Here is an 18,561-nt window from a genome sequence, read left to right on the forward strand (position 1 = left end):
CCCCTGAAGGGGTGTGAGTGGTTATGTGCCCTTCATTGTGATCAGTGCCAGCTTCCTCTCCACCTCTCCCTCCCTTCCCCCTGCTTTTCGGAATCCATTCTTGTTCTAGTTCCCTGTGTCGTGAGCTTTATCTCTTGTCTATACCTGTGTGCATGCTCTGGTCCAGTCCAGAGTGGGAAGCAGCATTGGGGTCATGATAGTGGGGTGCGGGGGAGGGGGCGGAAGGGGAGAGAGAATCCATCTTAAAGAAACTGCTGGGTGTGCACCTGCCTGCCCAAATGAGCTATTTTCCTGGGACTCTTACCTACTTATAAATAAACATGATGCCGTTTGCCATCTAAAAACCTTTAGAAACCCTAAGAATGCCTTTGTTTGGAGAGATGGGGTGATAAGCATTGCATAGGCTCTCCCTGTTTCCATATACAGGCTCTTCTCCTGAAAACCTTCTGTCCTGTGGGAACTCTCTCCCCTTACTATTCTTAGAGAGCAGGAGGTAAAATCTCATAGCTGGGGAATAGCACCCCAGTAGCACACAGGCTGGGAATTGAACCTTAGTTTTCTGAACAGACGCGAGACTTCCACTGTGGGATCACCAATGCCCTTTGTTATGTTGTCATGCTCCTTGTAACAGTTCCTATACTTGATAGTGCATTTATGACACAGTAATTTATTAGCTAAGAAAGACTGCAGAAGGACTGATGCATTTAAGTTATGATGTTGGTGACGAATATTGAAAATACCATGGACTGGCAGCAGAACAAACACATCTGTCCTGGAAAAAGTACAGTCAGAATGCTCCTTAGAAGCAAGATGGGAGGCTTTGTTTCATGTACCTTGGGCGTGGTATCAGGAGAGCCCAGTCCTTGGAAAAGAACATTATGTTGGTAAGTGGAGGGTCAGTGAAAGAGGAAGGTTGTCAAGGAGATGACCTGACGCAGAGGCGGCAATAGTGGATTCTCGTGAGGATGGTGCAGGACTGGCAGTGCTTTGTTCTGTGGGCACAGGGTCACCGAGTTGAAGCCAGGTCAATGGTACCTAACAAGTTATTTGCTTAGGAGCCCTGGTGGCACAGGAAAGCACTCAGCTGGTAACAGAGAGGTTGGTAGTTTGAACCCACCAGTTGCTTAAAGAGGTAGATGTGGCAGTGTGCTTCTGTAAAGATTCACAGCCTTCCCTGGAAGCCCCATGGGACACTTCTAGCTTATGCTATAGATTTGGTTTGAGTTGGAAGCCATGGAATGCCAGTGGGGTTTGGTTTGGTTTATTTGCTTGAAAAGTCTGCCTCCCTCGGTAGAGAGTAACAGTGTCTTGTGTCCTATAATAAATGGAATTGTTAGGTGCGGTGGGGATTTTCCACTCATAGAGATCCAATGTAACTGAGCAGAACTGCCCCATCGGGTTTTCCTGATGGTAATCTTTGTGGGAACAGATTACTAGGCCTTTTGTCTATAGAGCCATTGGGTGCGTTTAAACCAACAACTTGCAGTTCATAGCTGAGTGTTTAACTGTTGTAACAGTCTGTTCCCACTAGAGATGCCTAATAGAAGGAATAGTCCTTCTACTGTACTGCACTAAATTATTCCATCTGTGTGATGTTTCTGTTAGATCCCTGATAAACCCTGGCTGGTAGAGGAGGGTAAAATCAATATTCCAATCTGCAAAGTTTGGGAAAAAGTAAAATAATCTTCAATGAACTCATTACATGAATACACTATCCTCTCTAATTTCTTACAGACATTTTTGCTTACAATTAAATCACAGACAGTTCAATCATTTGGAGAATTTCCGTGGGACACGTTCCCAGAAATGGGGCTGCTGGGTCAAGAACGCTGATGGTTCCTGCGACAATACCAAACAGCATTTCGAAAACTCGTCCTGGGGGAAGGAAGCCTAGGGACTGAGTGGGTGAGACCTAACAGGTTTGCCACTTGGGTTAATTTATTTATCTTACAAAATGCCTGTGGAGGAGCTAGTATGTATGATGCTGTGGTGTTGGCCAAGTAGTAAATAAACATTAAAAGCCAGCTCTGTGCATTTCCTTCTTTGCCATATAGAAATCATCAGCCCTGTGTGTCTCAAGACTGCTCATGGAGCTGCTTTGTCGTAAACAGCTCTGTGATCACTGTTCTTAACGGATTCTGCAAGACAACGTCCAAGGAGAAACAGACATGTAATCACCGTGCCTTGAACGACTAGGGCTCTACTGCAGACTCGCGAATGATAACAGCTGGGGGAAAGTCCAGTGATTTTCTATGGTTGCTTCCAGGGGAGGGTCTGCTTCCTGGAAAAATCCCTTGCCTTTTGGTGTCCAAATAGCAGGATAGGAGAAATTGGCTTGCAGTTCCTCTCCAACCTGGAATTTAATGCCCCCTGGCGGCTCCAGCTCCCCAAATGCATTTCCTTCTCAACAAAATGATTTCCTCGGTAAAGCTGTGCTAAGCCACAGACACCAGGGAACAGGCAGAGATGTAAAGGCTGCTCTCCTCTCCCTGCCAGCGTGTTTCACGGTTCCTTCCTTCAGTCATACCCGGGTGTATGTTTTGGACCCAACGCAGTGATATTCCCCAAAGGGCAACAAAGGAGAAAAATAACTAGGAGTTTATCGATTCAGGAGACAAACATGTCTCTTATATGTCTAGCCCTGTGCTGAGCTCTGGGGCTGCAAAGCATGTGTTTTCTAGGCCCCTCCCACAGCTAACCAAGACCCAACAGAACAGCACAAAGGGACTTCTGTGGGGCTCAGGCCAAGGGAGAGCACAGAGATGGGGAGACCACTGTGAGCTGGAATATGCAGGGCGGTTTCCTAGGGGAGGCAGGTGCTCAGGAAGTTTGAGGAAATGGATGGAAGAGGTGGGAGTAAGAAGGCTGAAAGACATGATTTGCAGTTTGGATAGTTCATGTCCTGGCTGTATGATCTTGGGCAAGTCACATAACTGCTAACATTGAAGCAAGTATTTGATGGTATCCCTGTTTAAGGAACGCCAGCACCGCTCCGGGTCTGTGTGGGAATCTGTGGAGCAGCTAGGACAGGTCCCTCCCCTTGGCTTTCCTCTAGGTTTCTCAGCCACCATGCTTTTTCTTGGTCTCTATTATCCGGGCCCCATCAGTGGTAATGATCCTGAAATGGGGGTAGTGGAAGGACATCACTCTTGCAGCCCCCCTTCCATATGATTACATTTATGAGTTAAGCCTTGGAATGTCTGCCCCTTCCTTGTAGGGAGGAGTCCCAGGGTGGTGCGAAGCCAGGCTGCTAACAAAAAGGTTGACTACTGGAGTGTTTCTGCAGGTGCCCTGGAAGAAAGGGAGATCGACTACCTCAAAACCAGCCACTGACAACCCTATGGTGCGTGGCTGTCAGCACACAGGGCTCCCAGGAGCTGAACCTGCTGGTTCTGTGCCGCAACATTAGGCTAGTAACACTTGTCAAGTGTGGTGCTAGAGTGGTCTTTCACCTTGAGAGTGGGGCAGAGAGAGCTTGAGCCAAAGCAGCGTCTCCCCATTTTATCCAGAGCTGCAAGGACCCTGATGCAATCCTCCTGGTTGGTGGTGAACCCCTCCGTAGGCAGGTCACCTGGGCTGCCCAGCCTCCAGAAGAGTACGGTCTCCTCTCAGCTTTTTCCGCTGCCTCTGGCTCCAGTAGAACTGAGCTTTCTAGACCTGCAGTCTGGGTGGTCCCTCCCACAGCCCTGCTTCCTTTCAGACACATTTAACTATCTCAAAAGTAATATACAGGACCCCTTCAGGGGTGGAGAAGGCGGAGAATAAATAAAGTGTATCCCCTGAAATTCTCCCAAAGTAGAAACAGTCCTAAACAAGTTGTAGATCTCTAAATTGCTCTTGGGGTTACAGCTAGACAATTCGCGCCCCCCCTCCCCACCAGGAATGGGAATAGTAAACAGGGTGAAGGGCTAGGTTCCCCTCTGACCTTGGGGGTGGTAAATGGAGGGCTGTTTTGGCAGTCAGTCCCCTCATTGCCTCAGGTGGGTGCAGTGTTATTAGGGGAGGAGGTTCCTCTGGTAGGAGTCATTAGACTTCCTCTGGCAAGTTCCCAGAACCTTGTTCCTCAACCTCCCCAGACTGCTGCTCACTGATCTGGCTGTGAAGGCACCCTTCCTCCTCCCTCCCACTTCCCTGCTTCCACTCTTCTGCACGCCTGACCCTCCTGGGCCCCAGTCCATGGAGGTGCTCACTGGTTTTCAGACACTCACCCCCTCGGCAGCTGCTGCCCAAAGAAACAGAACTGGCCCTTGCCTTCTTGCAGAGACAGGGCAAAGTGAAGGACAATGGAAACATCACGGCATTCAGCCAGTCTTGTTGGGAAACAACACAAGTAGCCTGGCTGGGGCTACTCCCAGCGGGCCCCACTCAGATCGGCCTTCCCCTGGGGAGTCCTGGCTTCTTCAGCTCCCTTTTCCTGGGTGCTAGGGGCTGCTGGTAGGCATGTGCCAGGGCACAGGGAAGAGTTGTTTTCTTCCACCTCATTGCCGGGGTGCTCAGGGCTCAGTGGGAAAGGTGAGCAACGGTCTAGGAAGGCTCTGGGGCAGTTTTTTCATGATCCTCTCCTCCCCTACCCCACCCTCCCTGGCTCCATTCCCTTTCTGTGGTGGAGGAAACTTTTTGGCCTCTTGGGACACATGAACACCATAGGCCAGCAGCCATGAACTTTCTGGAAAAGGGGATAAAGTCTGAGAACAGGAAAGGCCTTTAAAAATCACCCACATTTTCCTTTAATTTGCAGATGGAATATTAACAGAGAAGAAGCAGTGACTTGGCCACAACCAGAGACCATTTCCAAGGCCAGAGCTCCGTCCCACACCATCAGGGCCCCACACACTTCACTTCCGTTCCAGTGGGAGGCCAAGGCTTGGCTCATCTTTGGTACCACCCTTCCCCCTGCTCAGTCGAAGCCTCCCATCTTAGCTCCTTCAGCTGGATCTTTTCAGCTCCTGTCTGATTAGAGCAAACTCCAGGAACCTTGTCCTGACCAGTGGGAGGAATGTGGTACTCAAGCTCCCCAAAAGACAAGTGGGGGTGGAGATTCCCCCAGGGGGAAATACATCTAGTCTCTCACAAGATGAGGAAGAACACAAAGATTAGGCTAAATTATGCAAGGGACTTGAGTGCCCTGAGATTTTTGAAGCAGTGTAGAAACCAGTATTTCAAACCATTCTTCATAATTACTGCCACCCACAGTGCAGTGAGGACATCAAGAGAAATCTTTGATGATGGCAAGAGGTGAAATTTCACTCCAGGAGTCGCTTTTATCTTCTACCAAACACCTGCAGGTTGTAAACGCAGTGCAGGGAGGGGCCAGGGAAGTGCGTATTGTGTGTGTGTGAGATGGGGGTTGGTGGAGGGAAAGTGGCTAGGGCTATGAATATGGAAATCTTTTTGCTCAATTATCTGAAGCAGGAGAGGCAGTATAATTAGTGTATAAAGGAGTGCATTTGGAGAAGAATCAGAAAAATGTCAAACCATGATACAGGATCCCAGCTGTTCTGTAGCAGGGTGGGCAGATCTCCCGAGGGGGAAGTGGGGAGAGGTCTGACTTCTCAGACCATGGCCCTCCTTCCCTGCTCTTGCCACCACTAAAACCTGTGCGCATAAGCTGTTTGGCTGCACAGGGGCTGTCCTCTGCTTGCTTTACAAGTCTCCATGGAGCAGTAACTGAGCTGGAGAAAGTGGCTAGACTGAATGGGAGGCTAGGGAGTGAATACTGGGGGCTAGGGAGCAAGGGTGGGAAGGACAGGGCTGAGAGCTTGGAAAACAAGGCAGGTGGAGCAGGAGCAGAAAGTCCAGAGCCGAGGGAACAAGCTGGGCTGCTCAAATGCAGCACTGCAGAGGAGCAATATCTGCAGACACTGCCCTGCCAGCAGCTAGGTCTATGACTGGGATCAGAGGTCTTCAGTGAAAGGTGCTTTAAGGATTGCTCTGGGCCAGCCAATCAGAGAGCTCCCTCTTAGCAGCTTGATCACTGGACAGCTGCTGCTCTGGCCTAATTGTTCCACACTTGTGTCTAGCTGGTTTTTCCTTGATCTGTGAGCACACACGGTGCATCCCTGGAGCCCAAATGACACGGAGACTAGAACTGCTCCACAAGCCCCCATGCCTTTGGAAGGTCCTCTTTATTGGGAAATAAATACAGAGTCAAAGAGGTGGGCTATCCAACAATGTCTGCAGTTTTGGGGGCCAAGAGGAGGAGTAGACTTCCTCAGAACTCAGATCTCCATGAGCTGGTCACTTCCCACGATCACTTCATTCACTCGTTTGGCTACAAAAGAAAAAGAAAAAGTTTTCTGAGAACTGGCAGCAAAAGATGCCATTGCAAACCCAACCATTTCTAATTCCATTCTCACAAATTCCTCTCCTATTCTGGATCTGCTCTTGAGAACCAGTTTGCTAAAGTGGCACAGAGGGAGGCAGTATCTCACACATAGCAGGATAGGGCAGACTATACACATGGCTCTTAGACGATTAACAGAGGCTTTCCTTCCAGGCAGCAATTTGGAGGGAAGGTTGTTTTTTAACTTTATGTATTTATTTAAACATTTTATTAGGACTCATACAACTCTTATCACAATCCATACATATACATACATCAATTGTATAAAGCACATCTGTACATTCTTTGCCCTAATCATTTTCAAAGCATTTGCTCTCCACTTAAGCCCTTTGCATCCAGTCCTCTTTGTTCCCCTCCCTTCCCGCTCTCCCCTCCCTCATGAGTCCTTGATAATTTATAAATTATTATTTTGTCATATCTTGCCCTGTCCGGCGTCTCCCTTCACCCCCTTTTCTGTTGTCTGGAGTGGAGGTATTATAGATTGTTAGGAAACCATGAGCAAAGGCACGAAGGTGTGAGAATGGAGAACATGAAATGCTCTGGTGTAATACAGGAAATGGATGGAAAGAGCTAAAGAAAATGAGGATAAAAGGATCTAACCGGGTAGTGACAATGAAACATGCAACTTTCCTCTAGTTCTTAAATGCTTCTTCCCTTCCACTATCATGATCCCAATTCTACCTTACAAATCTGGCTAGACCAGAGGATGTACACTGGTACAGATAGGAACTGGAAACACAGGGAATCCAGGACAGATGATCCCTTCAGGTCCAGTGTTGAGAGTGGTGATACTGGGAGGGTGGAGGGAAGGTGGGTTGGAAAAGGGGAACCGATTACAAGGATCTACATATAATCTCCTCCCTGGGGGACAGACGGCGGAGAAGTGGGTGAAGGGAGATGTCAGATGATGTAAGACATGACAAAATAGTAATAATTTATAAATTATCAAGGGCTCATAAAGGAGGGAGGGAAGGGAAAAATGAGGAGCTGATACCAAGGGCTCAGGTAGAAAGCAAATGTTTTCAGAATGATGAGGGCAACGAATATACAAATGTGCTTGACACGAAGTATGGATGTACGGATTGTGAGAAGAATTGTATGAGCCTCTAATAAAATGATTAAAAAAGAAAAAAATGATGGTAGCATATGTGCTCAATATACTGGATGAATGTATGGATTGTGATAAGAGATGTAATAGCCCCCAACAAAAGTATTTATATATTAAAAAAAAAAGGGATCTAACCATAGGAGGAAGGGAATTACATTGAAATCATCCCACCTCTTCCACTGTGCTGACATAAAGATGCAATTAAATAAATGGCTACGTGAGTACCTGTGAAACAGAGAATATCTGGACTTCCATAAAGTCCAAATCCATAGGTTTTCTGTGACCTGGTTCCGGCTTCTCTCTCCAGTTTCACCTCCTACTTAGTACTCTCCAATTATCCCAACAAACCACACTATCGTGTCCGTCTTCCCTCTGTGGACTGCACGTCCCGCCTTCTCTCAGCGCACTCTCTGCTGGTGTTGGGTGCCATCAACTTGGTTCTTACCCAAGTACAACAGAACAACATACTGCCTGGTCCTGCATCGCCCTCATGTTTGTGCCATTGCTGTAGTCGCGTCTGTGCCAATCCATCTCACTGCGGATCTCCCTATTTTCCTCTGAACCTCTACTTTACCAAGCATGATGCCCTTTTCCAGGGACTCGTCCTTCCTGGATCACATAGCATCTCCAAAGTATGTGAGACAAAGTCTTGCCATCTACCCTTCTAAGGAGCTTCTTCCAAGAAAGATCTAGCACCCTCATTCAAACGCACCAGTTCTCCGTGGTCTTCCTTGTACACTGTGTATCTCTGCGTGCATAGCAGAGGACCGGAAATATCATGACCTGGGTCAGAAATATCTTAGTCCTTAAAGTGACACCACTGATTTTAAACACTTTATATCACTCTTTTGCAGATTAAAAATATTTTTTATTGGAGCTCTTGCTGATATCATAACATTCCATAGTTCAATCACATCAAGTAGTATTGTACAATTGCTACCACAGTCAGTTTCAAAAGATTTTCTTTCTTCTTGAACTCCTTGATTTCAGCTCGTGTTTATCGCCCCCTCCCCACAGGAACTCTTATTGCTGTATCTTACACCGTCTGCTATATCCATTTACATACAGTTCTGATGTCCTCGGAAACTGACTCAGCTCGTATCCACAGCCAAAAGAAGACAAGAGTTCTTCTCTGGATCTCTGGCCTTTTCCCCCCCTCCGCCTTTTTTGCAGATTTGCCTAATGCAATATATCATCTGGTTTCTTAGCTGCTGCTTCCATGACTGTTGATTATGGATCCAAGGTAAAAAACATACCCTTGACAACTTCAACACCATCGCTGTTTATCATGATGATATTTTGTTTTTTGATATTTGTTTTCTTTATGTTGAAGTGTAACCGATACTGAAGGGTGTAGTCTTTGATCTTCATCAGTAAATGCTTCAAGCTCTTTGTATTCTTATTTATCCCAAATGCTCTAGTTAGGCACCTGCAGTATGCGATGTTTTTCTTTCTGAAGCGACCACTTCTCGCTGGGTGAACCACAGCATCTAATAGTATCTATATTAGTATGTAACCTTCATACCTGAGGGCAGGGGCAGTATACTTATGATAATACCTCTACCATCTAGCAATAGCCACTGGCACAAAGGGAGTTCAGAGGTTTGGGGCATTGATAAGGAAAAGGCATGGCCATATAATGGAGAGCTAATGGTGAAAAGAAGCCAAGGCTGGTCAAGGTCAGTAGAGTAGTTCAAGGAGTCATGAAGCTGGAGCGTTCACTGATGAAGTAGTTTAAGTTGTCTAACGAATGTTTGTGAGGAGAATGACTGAACCAGAAAGATTGCAAAGGTCTGAATCAATTTAGGGGAGTGCCCTGGAAGCTGGGCATGGGGTGAAAGATAAGAACAGGGTAACCTTTTAAGGAAACAGGGCCACAGAAAGGGGTTTCTGAAGCAGTGCTCTGAAAGGAACAAGAGGAGCCAGGGGCACGCTGTTTGTCTCTTGCTTGAAATTATGGGGCAGAGGTAGAGAAAAGGAGTTTCTTCAGTCTTCTATTGGATCAGCAGAAAAGGCCAACAACTTAGCTGAAAATGGATTCTTTCTGGCCTAGCTTTCCATGGCCTGGATAGGTCCAACACCTTTTTGGCCAGATTTGGGAGCCCGAGTGCAACCCTGATAGATGATAGATGTGACCTTGATAGGCAGATATGGGTTTTCCTGAGGCCTCAGAAAGTATTGGTGTAGCCCAGGGGTCCTCACACTTTTTACACAGGGGGCCAGTTCACTGTCCCTCAGACCCGTTGGAGGGCCGGACTATAGTTTTAAAAAAAACAAACCTATGAACAAATTCCTATGCACACATCTTATTTTGAAGTAAAAAAAACCAACACGGGGCAAAAACACCCGGTGAGCCAGATAAATGATCTCGGTGGGCCACAGTTTGAGGACGCCTGGTGTAGTAAAATAAAGATCCCTGATGATGGAACCAAGATAGGCCGAGAAAGATGTCTGGGTCTGTTCATCGCCTCTCTGCTGAGGAAACCTGTAGCTTGACAGGCCTGGGGATTCAGATGTGGCTTCTGTTCTGCCTACCTTTCCAGCTTTGTTCTTGCTACATTTCTCCCTTGCATTTTATATGCTAGATTTTGGATAAGGTTTGCAGTTTCTTTTAAAAAAATCATTTTATTGGGACTCTTACAGCTTTTAGCACAACCCATCCATCCATCCATTGTGTCAAGCACCTTTGTACATGTTGCCATGATCATTTCAAAACATTTTCTTTCTATGTGAGCCCTTGGTATCAACTCATTTTTCCCCCTCCTTCATGAACCCTTGATAATTTATAAATTGTTATTTTTTTCATGTCTTACACTGACCGCTGTCTCCTTTCACCTACCTTTCTGTTGTCTGTCCCCCTGGGAGGGGGTTACATATAGATCATTGTGATTGGTTTCCTTTCTCCCCCCACCTTCCTCTTCCCCTCCTGGTATGGCTACTCTCATTATTGGTCCTGAGGGGTTATTATTTTGCTTGTAGGTGCCTGCTTACACTGCCCCCTTTGCTCAAGAGGTTCTCGGCTTCCTACATTGAGAACTAGCCAAATCTTTTGTGATTTGCCCTTTGCCTTTAACAAAGCCCTGGTGGTGTAGTGGGTTATGTGCTGGCTGCAAACCACAAGGTCGACAAACCTACCAACTGTTCCACTGAAGAAAGACAAGGCTCTCTGCCCCTGTACAGATGGACAGCCTTGGAAACCTTGAAGGACAGTTCTATCTTAAAGGATAGCAATGAGTCGGAATTGGCTTGATGTCAGTGAGTTTGATGTTTTTAGTTTCTTGCCTTTAAGATAGTATTCTTAATCCTTGTAAGAACTGGCCTATTTCTCCTTTATGCTCTTAATTAAGTCCTTTACCACTCATTGTACTTGTGGTACTATACACTACATTTCTCTTTTTTCTTCTTCCATTTATTTAGCACAAATGAAACTTGCAAATGGGCCATCTATTATTTTTCTTTGCTGTGCGGCCTGGTGTTAGGATTGGTGACTAATGGCTAGATGGGCTGGCTCTTTCTATGATGGCTGATTCTTGAATGAAACATTGTGAGCGATCTCTGCACAGTAAGACTTGTTGCACATTAGCAGCACTTTCAGCTCCTTGATGTTGTGGATCGGAAGTTGCGGAAGCCACAGGGCAGCATGTGCTTGGTTTTCTCGTTGTCCGTAACCAATGTTGGGCATGAAGAGATGGCCCTTGAATATCCACACCCTGTTGTCAATGCCTCTAGGCTTGCGCCAGCTGTGCTTAATCTTGACATAATGGTCTAAGTGGTGCCGGATAAACTTCTTGCTTCTCTTTTTGGACAATTTTGGGCTTCACTAGGGGTCTAAGGGCAGCCATGATGCCGGTGGGAGATGGCTGCCTCCTCCTACTCGATAAGAGACCATGAGTAAATGGGCATCAAAGAGCAAGTCATTATCTTTATACCTCTAGCCTAGAAGTGCCTGGAACACAGTTGGTACTAATCAGGTTTTTGCTGACTGTGTGTTTGGAGGGCCATGAGAGTATGAAAACAGAACATGAAGAACACATAGAGGAGAGCCTCCAATTGTATTGTCAATGAGAACACACATGGACAGGCCCACTTCTTTTTAACTTTCTCCAGTAGGAAGAGAAACCAAGGTCTCGGACTTGCACAATGTTTTCTGTTCTAGCACCAGACTGGAAAGAGGTGATATTATTTGGAAGGAAATGATAGGAAAGAGAGAGAGAGAAGGTGATGGTATAGGAAAGGAAGAGGATCTGAGGGTGAAAGACTTGGACACTAATCTGATTTTCAGCAAATTATTACCTAATTTGGAGCAAATTATTTCACGTCTTGAGCTTTAGTTTCCTCACAAACTTGTTATGGTGATTTAGGGACATTACTGATGTAAAGTACCCAGCATGATGCTTTGAAAAGTATTAAATAGATATGATTTCCCTTTGAGTTGGAAGAACAGGGCTGGGGCAGTTCTGGGTACTTCTATACTTTAAAGCCATCTGCTTCCTTCAGTGAGAAGAATGGAAAGGAGGTCCAGACCATGTATACTGAGTGTCTTCAGGCCAGGGCTGGTCCTGGAGCATGATTGTCAATCAGATTACACCCTGAGGTAAGGCTGCCAACTACAAAAATAAAGGGAATGTCCCAAACTACAATAAAAAAGTTAACAAAGAAAAGTCCCGATTTTTGGAAAGAATGCATGACAAGCTAGGGTATACGGCTGCCATGTGGCTATTTCACCAGGATATGAGTTTTATCAATGGTGTCCCGCTTTACCAATGTTAACATCTGGTCACCTTATCCTAGACTCTACCTTTGGTCTACTCTTGCCTAGAGATGAGAAAAGATCTTGCCCAATTGATTTCAGAGGAGAGTGATTATATCTGTACTGTTGATATTTTTATGAAGGCTTAGTATGCGGGAGGGAACTCTATGGGCAACAACAAGCAGGACTGGTTTGAGGTAGACTCCAGTAAAACCACAGGAAAATTCTGAACTGGAATCAAATTAGGAAAGATTCTAGCGGGAGAGTATAAGGAGAATGGTATTGGGGGTGGGGGACAGAGAGGAACGAGAAGACTGATTGTCCAGGAAATACTAAGGTCCACGAGACTATGGAGGTTTGGCTAGCTTATCTCTGTGCTCACTGACTGGAGAAGCCAAGCTCTAACTCCTCAACATCAGGCATTCAGTGATCATTCAGAAATTTGCACACAGACTGAAAATGTGTCTTGTGAAGTGAAAGTAAGAGGCAATACCTTGGTGGAAACAAGGAGGAAAGAAAGCAGAAATAAGCATGTTCCAACACACAAGAAGAAAGCAGGGTTTGGTGGAGGCAAAATAGAATTAATAAAAAAAGAGATCACTCATTGATTATTCCTATAGTTTCTAAACCCTTTTAACAAAAGACAGGCAACTCTTGACTTCAGGAGGAGCTAAAAGAATAGGAAAACATTTAGGGGGTGGTGGTGCTGCTTTAAAAAAAACCCCAAAATTTACAAAGACAAAGAGGCAGGAAGGAGGTGGAAGAAAAATTGTGGGGGGTCAAAAGAAAACAAAGAAGAAAGAAAAATGCAATGTGGAGGCAGAGGTGGGGACAGAATATGGAGGAGGTAGCTCCAAAGACCAGCTGAGCAGCTGCTTTTGATTCTCTGGGTACCACTTCCAAGGGAATGGAGACAGAAAAGGCTAGGGGTTCTGAATCCTATTTAAAATAAATTATCAAAAGTTTAAAATTCCCCGTTTAAGAAACAAAGCTTTGCACCTTAAGGAGAGGTTTGAGTAAGGCAGTGTGTTAAACAGGAGAAAGGGTTAGGGCCTGAGTCTTCTGAGGACCAAAAAGGGCAGGGTATAAGGCCGATTTTTTTTTTTCAATTGGCCTGGGAAAGAGGGACCAAAGAGAGGAAAGAAGCAGCACTGGCTAGAATCTCCTGGGAAGCTAGGAATATTTTTTCCTCTGGTCCTTTTGGAGACCTTCTGATAATAACTCAGGCTAAAGATCTAACTAGTGTTATCCACTAGCTACGTACCTTGTGAAGAGCTTGGTTTTATTTTGCCAAATTGTGTCAATAATAACACCTCAGATGGCTTATGTGAGAACACAGTCAGGTGGCAGATGCAAAAATATTTTTAAGCTATAAACGAGTAGTGTCCCCGGGGTGCAGTTTGACTCCTTATATTGGAGTTTAAGCTGCACATGATCATAATGAAGCCTGGGGCTAGTACTGGTTCATGCCCCTGCTCAGTTTCTTAGGTGAGGCCCTGGGCAGAGGCTGCCACTAAGTGAGTTGAGAATACCAGATAAACGTGCCAGCCTAGAGGGCCTCTAGCTCTTTAATGCCACCCCCACTGTCATGGCCCAGTTCTACCTTACAAATCCAGCTAGACCTGAGCGTGTACATTGCCATAGATAAGAGCCCTAGCAATACCATGAGGGTAGGGGGGAAACTAGGGGGGTGAAGGGGGAGAAGAGGGGAACTTATCACAGTGATCAATATATACCCCTCTCCCCCAAGGGAACAAACAACAGAAACGTGGGTGAAAGGAGACAGCAGATGGTGTAAGATATGAAAATAACAATAATTTATTAAGAGTGGAAGGGTGGGGGAAAAAAGAGCAGCTGATACCAAGGACTCAAGTAGAAAGAAAATGCTTTGAAAATGATTATGGCAACATATGCACAAATGTCACTGATACAATTGGTGTATGGATTGTTATAAGAGTGGTAAGAGCAAAAAAAAAAGACAAAATAATAATTCATAAATTATCAAGGGTTCATGAAGGAGGGGGAAAAATGAGGAGTTGATGCCAGGGGCTCAAGTGGAGAATGAATGTTCTGAGAATGATGAGGGCAATGAATGTACAAATATACTTTATACAATTGTGATAAGAGTTGTATGAGCCCCCAATAAAATGATTTTAAAAAGCGGCCTAATAAAATAGTAAAGAAAAAGAAATAAAATAAAACAAAATACCCTAATTGATAAGCTAGGTAAGTGACATTCAGGAGAGGTCACTGTCAGAAATGATAGTTCTAATATGTAGAGGAAAAAAGTTCTTGGATAAAGAGAAATAAGCAATGCACATGAAAATATTTTTTTTTAAAAAGAAAAGAAAATATTTTGCCAAAGAAGACATTGAGGTGGCCAACAAACACATGAATAAATGTTTACAATCATTATTCATTATAGAGACACAAATTGAAATGAGATATCAGCATTAATAGCAAAGTAAAAAGAAAACAAACAAAAAAATCCCAAATGGTGAGGTTGCAGAGAACTGGAACCCTTATTCCTTGCTGACAGGATTGTAATAAGATAAAACCATCATGGAAAAACAAGTCAATCACAGAAGGGCAAATATTGTATGAGATATTATAAATATCAAGAGAATATCTTCATATGAAAAGAAACATTCCCCCACCACATCGAAGCAAAATACTAAGGGCATGCAACAGAACAGCTAGGGGAGCAGAGCAGGGAAGTCCCGAGGGAGTACCTAAAATAGACTTTGGGGCCAGGGCGTGACACCCCATCAGACTCGACCGGAAAACACTCCTAAATGTCAACAAACAGACCTGGAACTATTTACAGGCCTTTCTATTTTTTGCTGTTATGGTTTTGTTTTCTTGTCTTGCTTTGTTTTGCTTTGTCTTATTTTTTGTGTGCATATTATTATCTCTACAGGTTTATCTAGATAAGATAGGCTGGATAACACTTTGGAGGAGAACACAACAAGACCAATGGTTCTGGGGACATGGGAGAGGGCGAGGTGGGGGTTGGTGTTAACCAACCCAGAGACAAGGGAACAACAAGTGATCCAAAATCAGTGGCAAGGAGGGTGTAAGAGGCCTGGTAAGGACTGATCAAGGCAATGTAATCGTGAGGAATTACAGAACCCAAGTGAAGGCTGAGCATGACAGTGGGACAAGAGGAAAGTCAAAGGAAATAGAGGAAAGAGCTAGGAGGCAAAGGGCATTTATAGAGGTCTAAATAAAGGCATGTACATATGTAAATATATTTCAATATGATGATGGGAAAATAGATCTATGTGCATATATTTATTGGTTTAGTATTAAGGTAGCAGAAGGACATTGGGCCTCCACTCAAGTACTCCCTCAATGCAAGAATACTTTCGTCTATTAAATTGGCATTCTATGATGCTCACTTTCCAGACACAACCGCTGAAGACAAAGAGGGTGAACAAGCAGATGTAGTGAAGAAAGCTGATGGAACCCGGCTATTAAAAGATATAGCATCTGGGATCTTAAAGGCTTGAAGGTAAACAAGCGGCCATCTAGCTCAGAAGCAACAAAGCCCACATGGAAGAAGCACACCAGCCTGTGTAATCACGAGGTGTCGAAGGGATCAGATATCAGGCATCAAAGAACAAAAAAAATCATATAATTGTGTGCTCACCTCCATGATACAATTGCTGAAGACAAATGGGTGCATAAGCAAATGTGGTGAAGGAAGCTGATAGTGCCCAGCTATTAAAAGATATAGCATCTGGGGTCTTAAAGGCTTGAAGGTAAACAAGCAGCCATCTAGCTCAGAAACCACAAAGCCCACATGGAAGAAGCACACCAGCCTGTGTGATCATGAGGTGTTGAAGGGATCAGGTATCAGGCATCATGAGAACAAAAAAATCTTATAGTGAATGAGGGGGAGAGTGGGGGGTGGAGACCCAAAACCCATTTGTGGGCCACTGGACATCCCCTTACAGAAGGGTCTCGGGGAGGAGACGAGCCAGTAAGGGTGTGATGTAGCAAAGATGAAAAATACAACTTTCCTCCAGTCCCTAAATGCTTCCTCTTCCCCCACTATCATGATTCCAATTCCACCTTGCAAGACTGGCTAGACCAGAGGATGTACACTGGTACAGATAGGAACCGGAAACACAGGAAATCCAGGGCAGATGATTCCTTCAGGACCAGTGGTGTGAGTGGCAATACTGGGAGGGTAGAGGGAGGGTGGGTTGGAAAGGGGGAACCGATTATAAGGAGCTACATGTGATCTCCTGTCAGATAAGGCAAGATATGACAAAGTAATAATTTATAAATTATCAAGGGCTCATGAGGGACGGGGGAGCGGGGAAGGAGTGGAAAAAATGAGAGCTGATGCCAGGGGCTTAAGTGGAGAGCAAATGTTTAGAGAATGATGAGGGCAATGAATGTAAAAATATATTTTACACAATTGAGGTATGTTTGGATTGTGATGAGTTGTACGAGCCCCTAATAAAATGATTAAAAAAAGGGTAGACACATAATAGTTTGGGGGAAGGGGAAGGTAATATAGAAGAAGAGAGAAGCAGCAATAATGATGATGGTAAAGACAGACACCAGGAGGAGTACATGAGTTAAAGGCAACAGACGTAAATAGCATTTTATGTATATAATCCTATACTAACAAGAATTTATGAATAAGTGCATAGACATAAAAACCAAATAGGTGTGGGAATGAAAGCAAGAATAAATATATAGGTTTGACAGAAGATAGTTCTACTAAGACATGTGCTTATCTATGCTGCAAACAATTCCATGAATATAGTGGAGTCTGCAAGGAAGGTGATGAGCACCTCTTAGCCCTCTCTAATCAAACACCTTGAGGGAATAAGTCTTGGACTAGGGATATGGGACCACAGGCTTGGAGGAACAACAGAGTCATTTGGTATAACACAGAGAGAATATTCTACATTGTTCTGTAGATTCACGGAAATAATTAGTCCAATGAACTGCTAGACCCCGCAAACCTGTCTGCAGGACCTTGAGACCAGAGCTAGATGATGCCTGGTTACCACTGCTAACTGTATTGAAATGGATCACATTACAAGGTCACGAATAGAAAGAAAAATTTGCGAAACTCAAAATCATATAAAAGACCAGGTTTACTGGTTGCATAGAGACTGGTGGCGCCCCTGAACCTATGGTCCTTAATTACTCTTCAGGCCTGGAATTGATCTCATACCTGTGGCTCAATTTTCAGCCAAACAATAGACAGGTATATAAGGTGAACAATAATACTAAGAAGGTACACATTCATAATAATAATGAACTATTTGAGACCAAGGAGCTCTGGTGGCATAATGGTTACGAGTTAGGCTGTGAATTGCAAGGTTACTAGTTCCAAACCACCAACTGCACCAAGGGAGAAAGACAGGGGTTCATACTCCCGTAACAGTACAGCCTTGGACATTCATAGGGGCAGGCCTACCTGTCCTATAGGCTCCCTATGAGTCAGCATTTACTCGATGGCAGTAAGCTTGGATTTGAGATAAAAAAAGACATTGTCCCAAGGACAAAGTTCAGAAGGCAGGAAAAAGGAAAGGAGGAATGGAAACAGGAAATAGGGAGGAAGTGGGGTAAATGATGATATAGTTTGGGGATTGCAGTCAATGATATGAAACAACCTAAGTTGTTGGATAGAAAACCAAAAAAATCATATCATTGTAAATGTGGGTGAGTGCAGAGTGGAGACTCAAAGCCCATCGGTAGTCAACCGGACACCCCTTACTGAAGGGTTGTGGGGAGGAGATGAACCAGGCAGGGTGCAGGGTAGCAACAATGAAACATGTAACTTTCCTCTAGTTCTTAAATGCTTCCTCCCCCCCACTATCAGGATCCCAATTCTATCTTACAAATTTGGCTAGACCAGAGGATGTACATTGGTACAGATAGCAACAGGAAACACAGGGAATCCAGTGGTGAGAGTGGCGATGCCTGGAGGGCGGAGGGAATGTGGGGTAGAAAGGGGGAACTGATTACAAGAATCTACGTATGGCCTCCTCCCTGGGGGAGGGACAGCAGAGAAGAAGGCAGGGGGAGACGTCAGACAGTGTAATATATGACAAAATAATAATAATTTATGAATGATGAAAGGTTCATGAGGCAGGGGGAGTGGGGAGGGAGGGGGAAAATGAGCAGCAGATATTAAGGGCTCAAGTAGAAGGCAAATGTTTTGAGAATGATGATGGCAACACATGTACACATGCTCCTGACACAATGGATGTATGTATGGATTGTGATAAGAATTATACGAGCCCCCAATAAAATGATTTAAAAATAAAATAAAATAAAAATCTTTGCAAGGGAAAAATGAAAGAAGAAAGGCTTAAGAGTGTACTTAGT

The 18,561-nt window shown here is 44.6% G+C and overlaps 1 protein-coding gene across 1 annotated transcript in view; it reads right to left on the reverse strand.

Moving 5' to 3' along the window:
• Positions 1-6,089: 6,089 nt before the first annotated feature.
• Positions 6,090-18,561, reverse strand: part of EIF2B3 (eukaryotic translation initiation factor 2B subunit gamma) — a 120,902-nt gene continuing 108,430 nt past the window's right edge. The window contains exon 12 of the mRNA XM_075555518.1: positions 6,090-6,271. Coding sequence (XP_075411633.1) covers positions 6,219-6,271 — 53 coding nt within the window. The 3' untranslated portion in view covers positions 6,090-6,218. The remainder of the gene's footprint in view (positions 6,272-18,561) is intronic.

Source organism: Tenrec ecaudatus, chromosome 1, assembly GCF_050624435.1.
Source record: "Tenrec ecaudatus isolate mTenEca1 chromosome 1, mTenEca1.hap1, whole genome shotgun sequence".
Taxonomy (NCBI): Eukaryota; Metazoa; Chordata; class Mammalia; order Afrosoricida; family Tenrecidae; genus Tenrec; species Tenrec ecaudatus.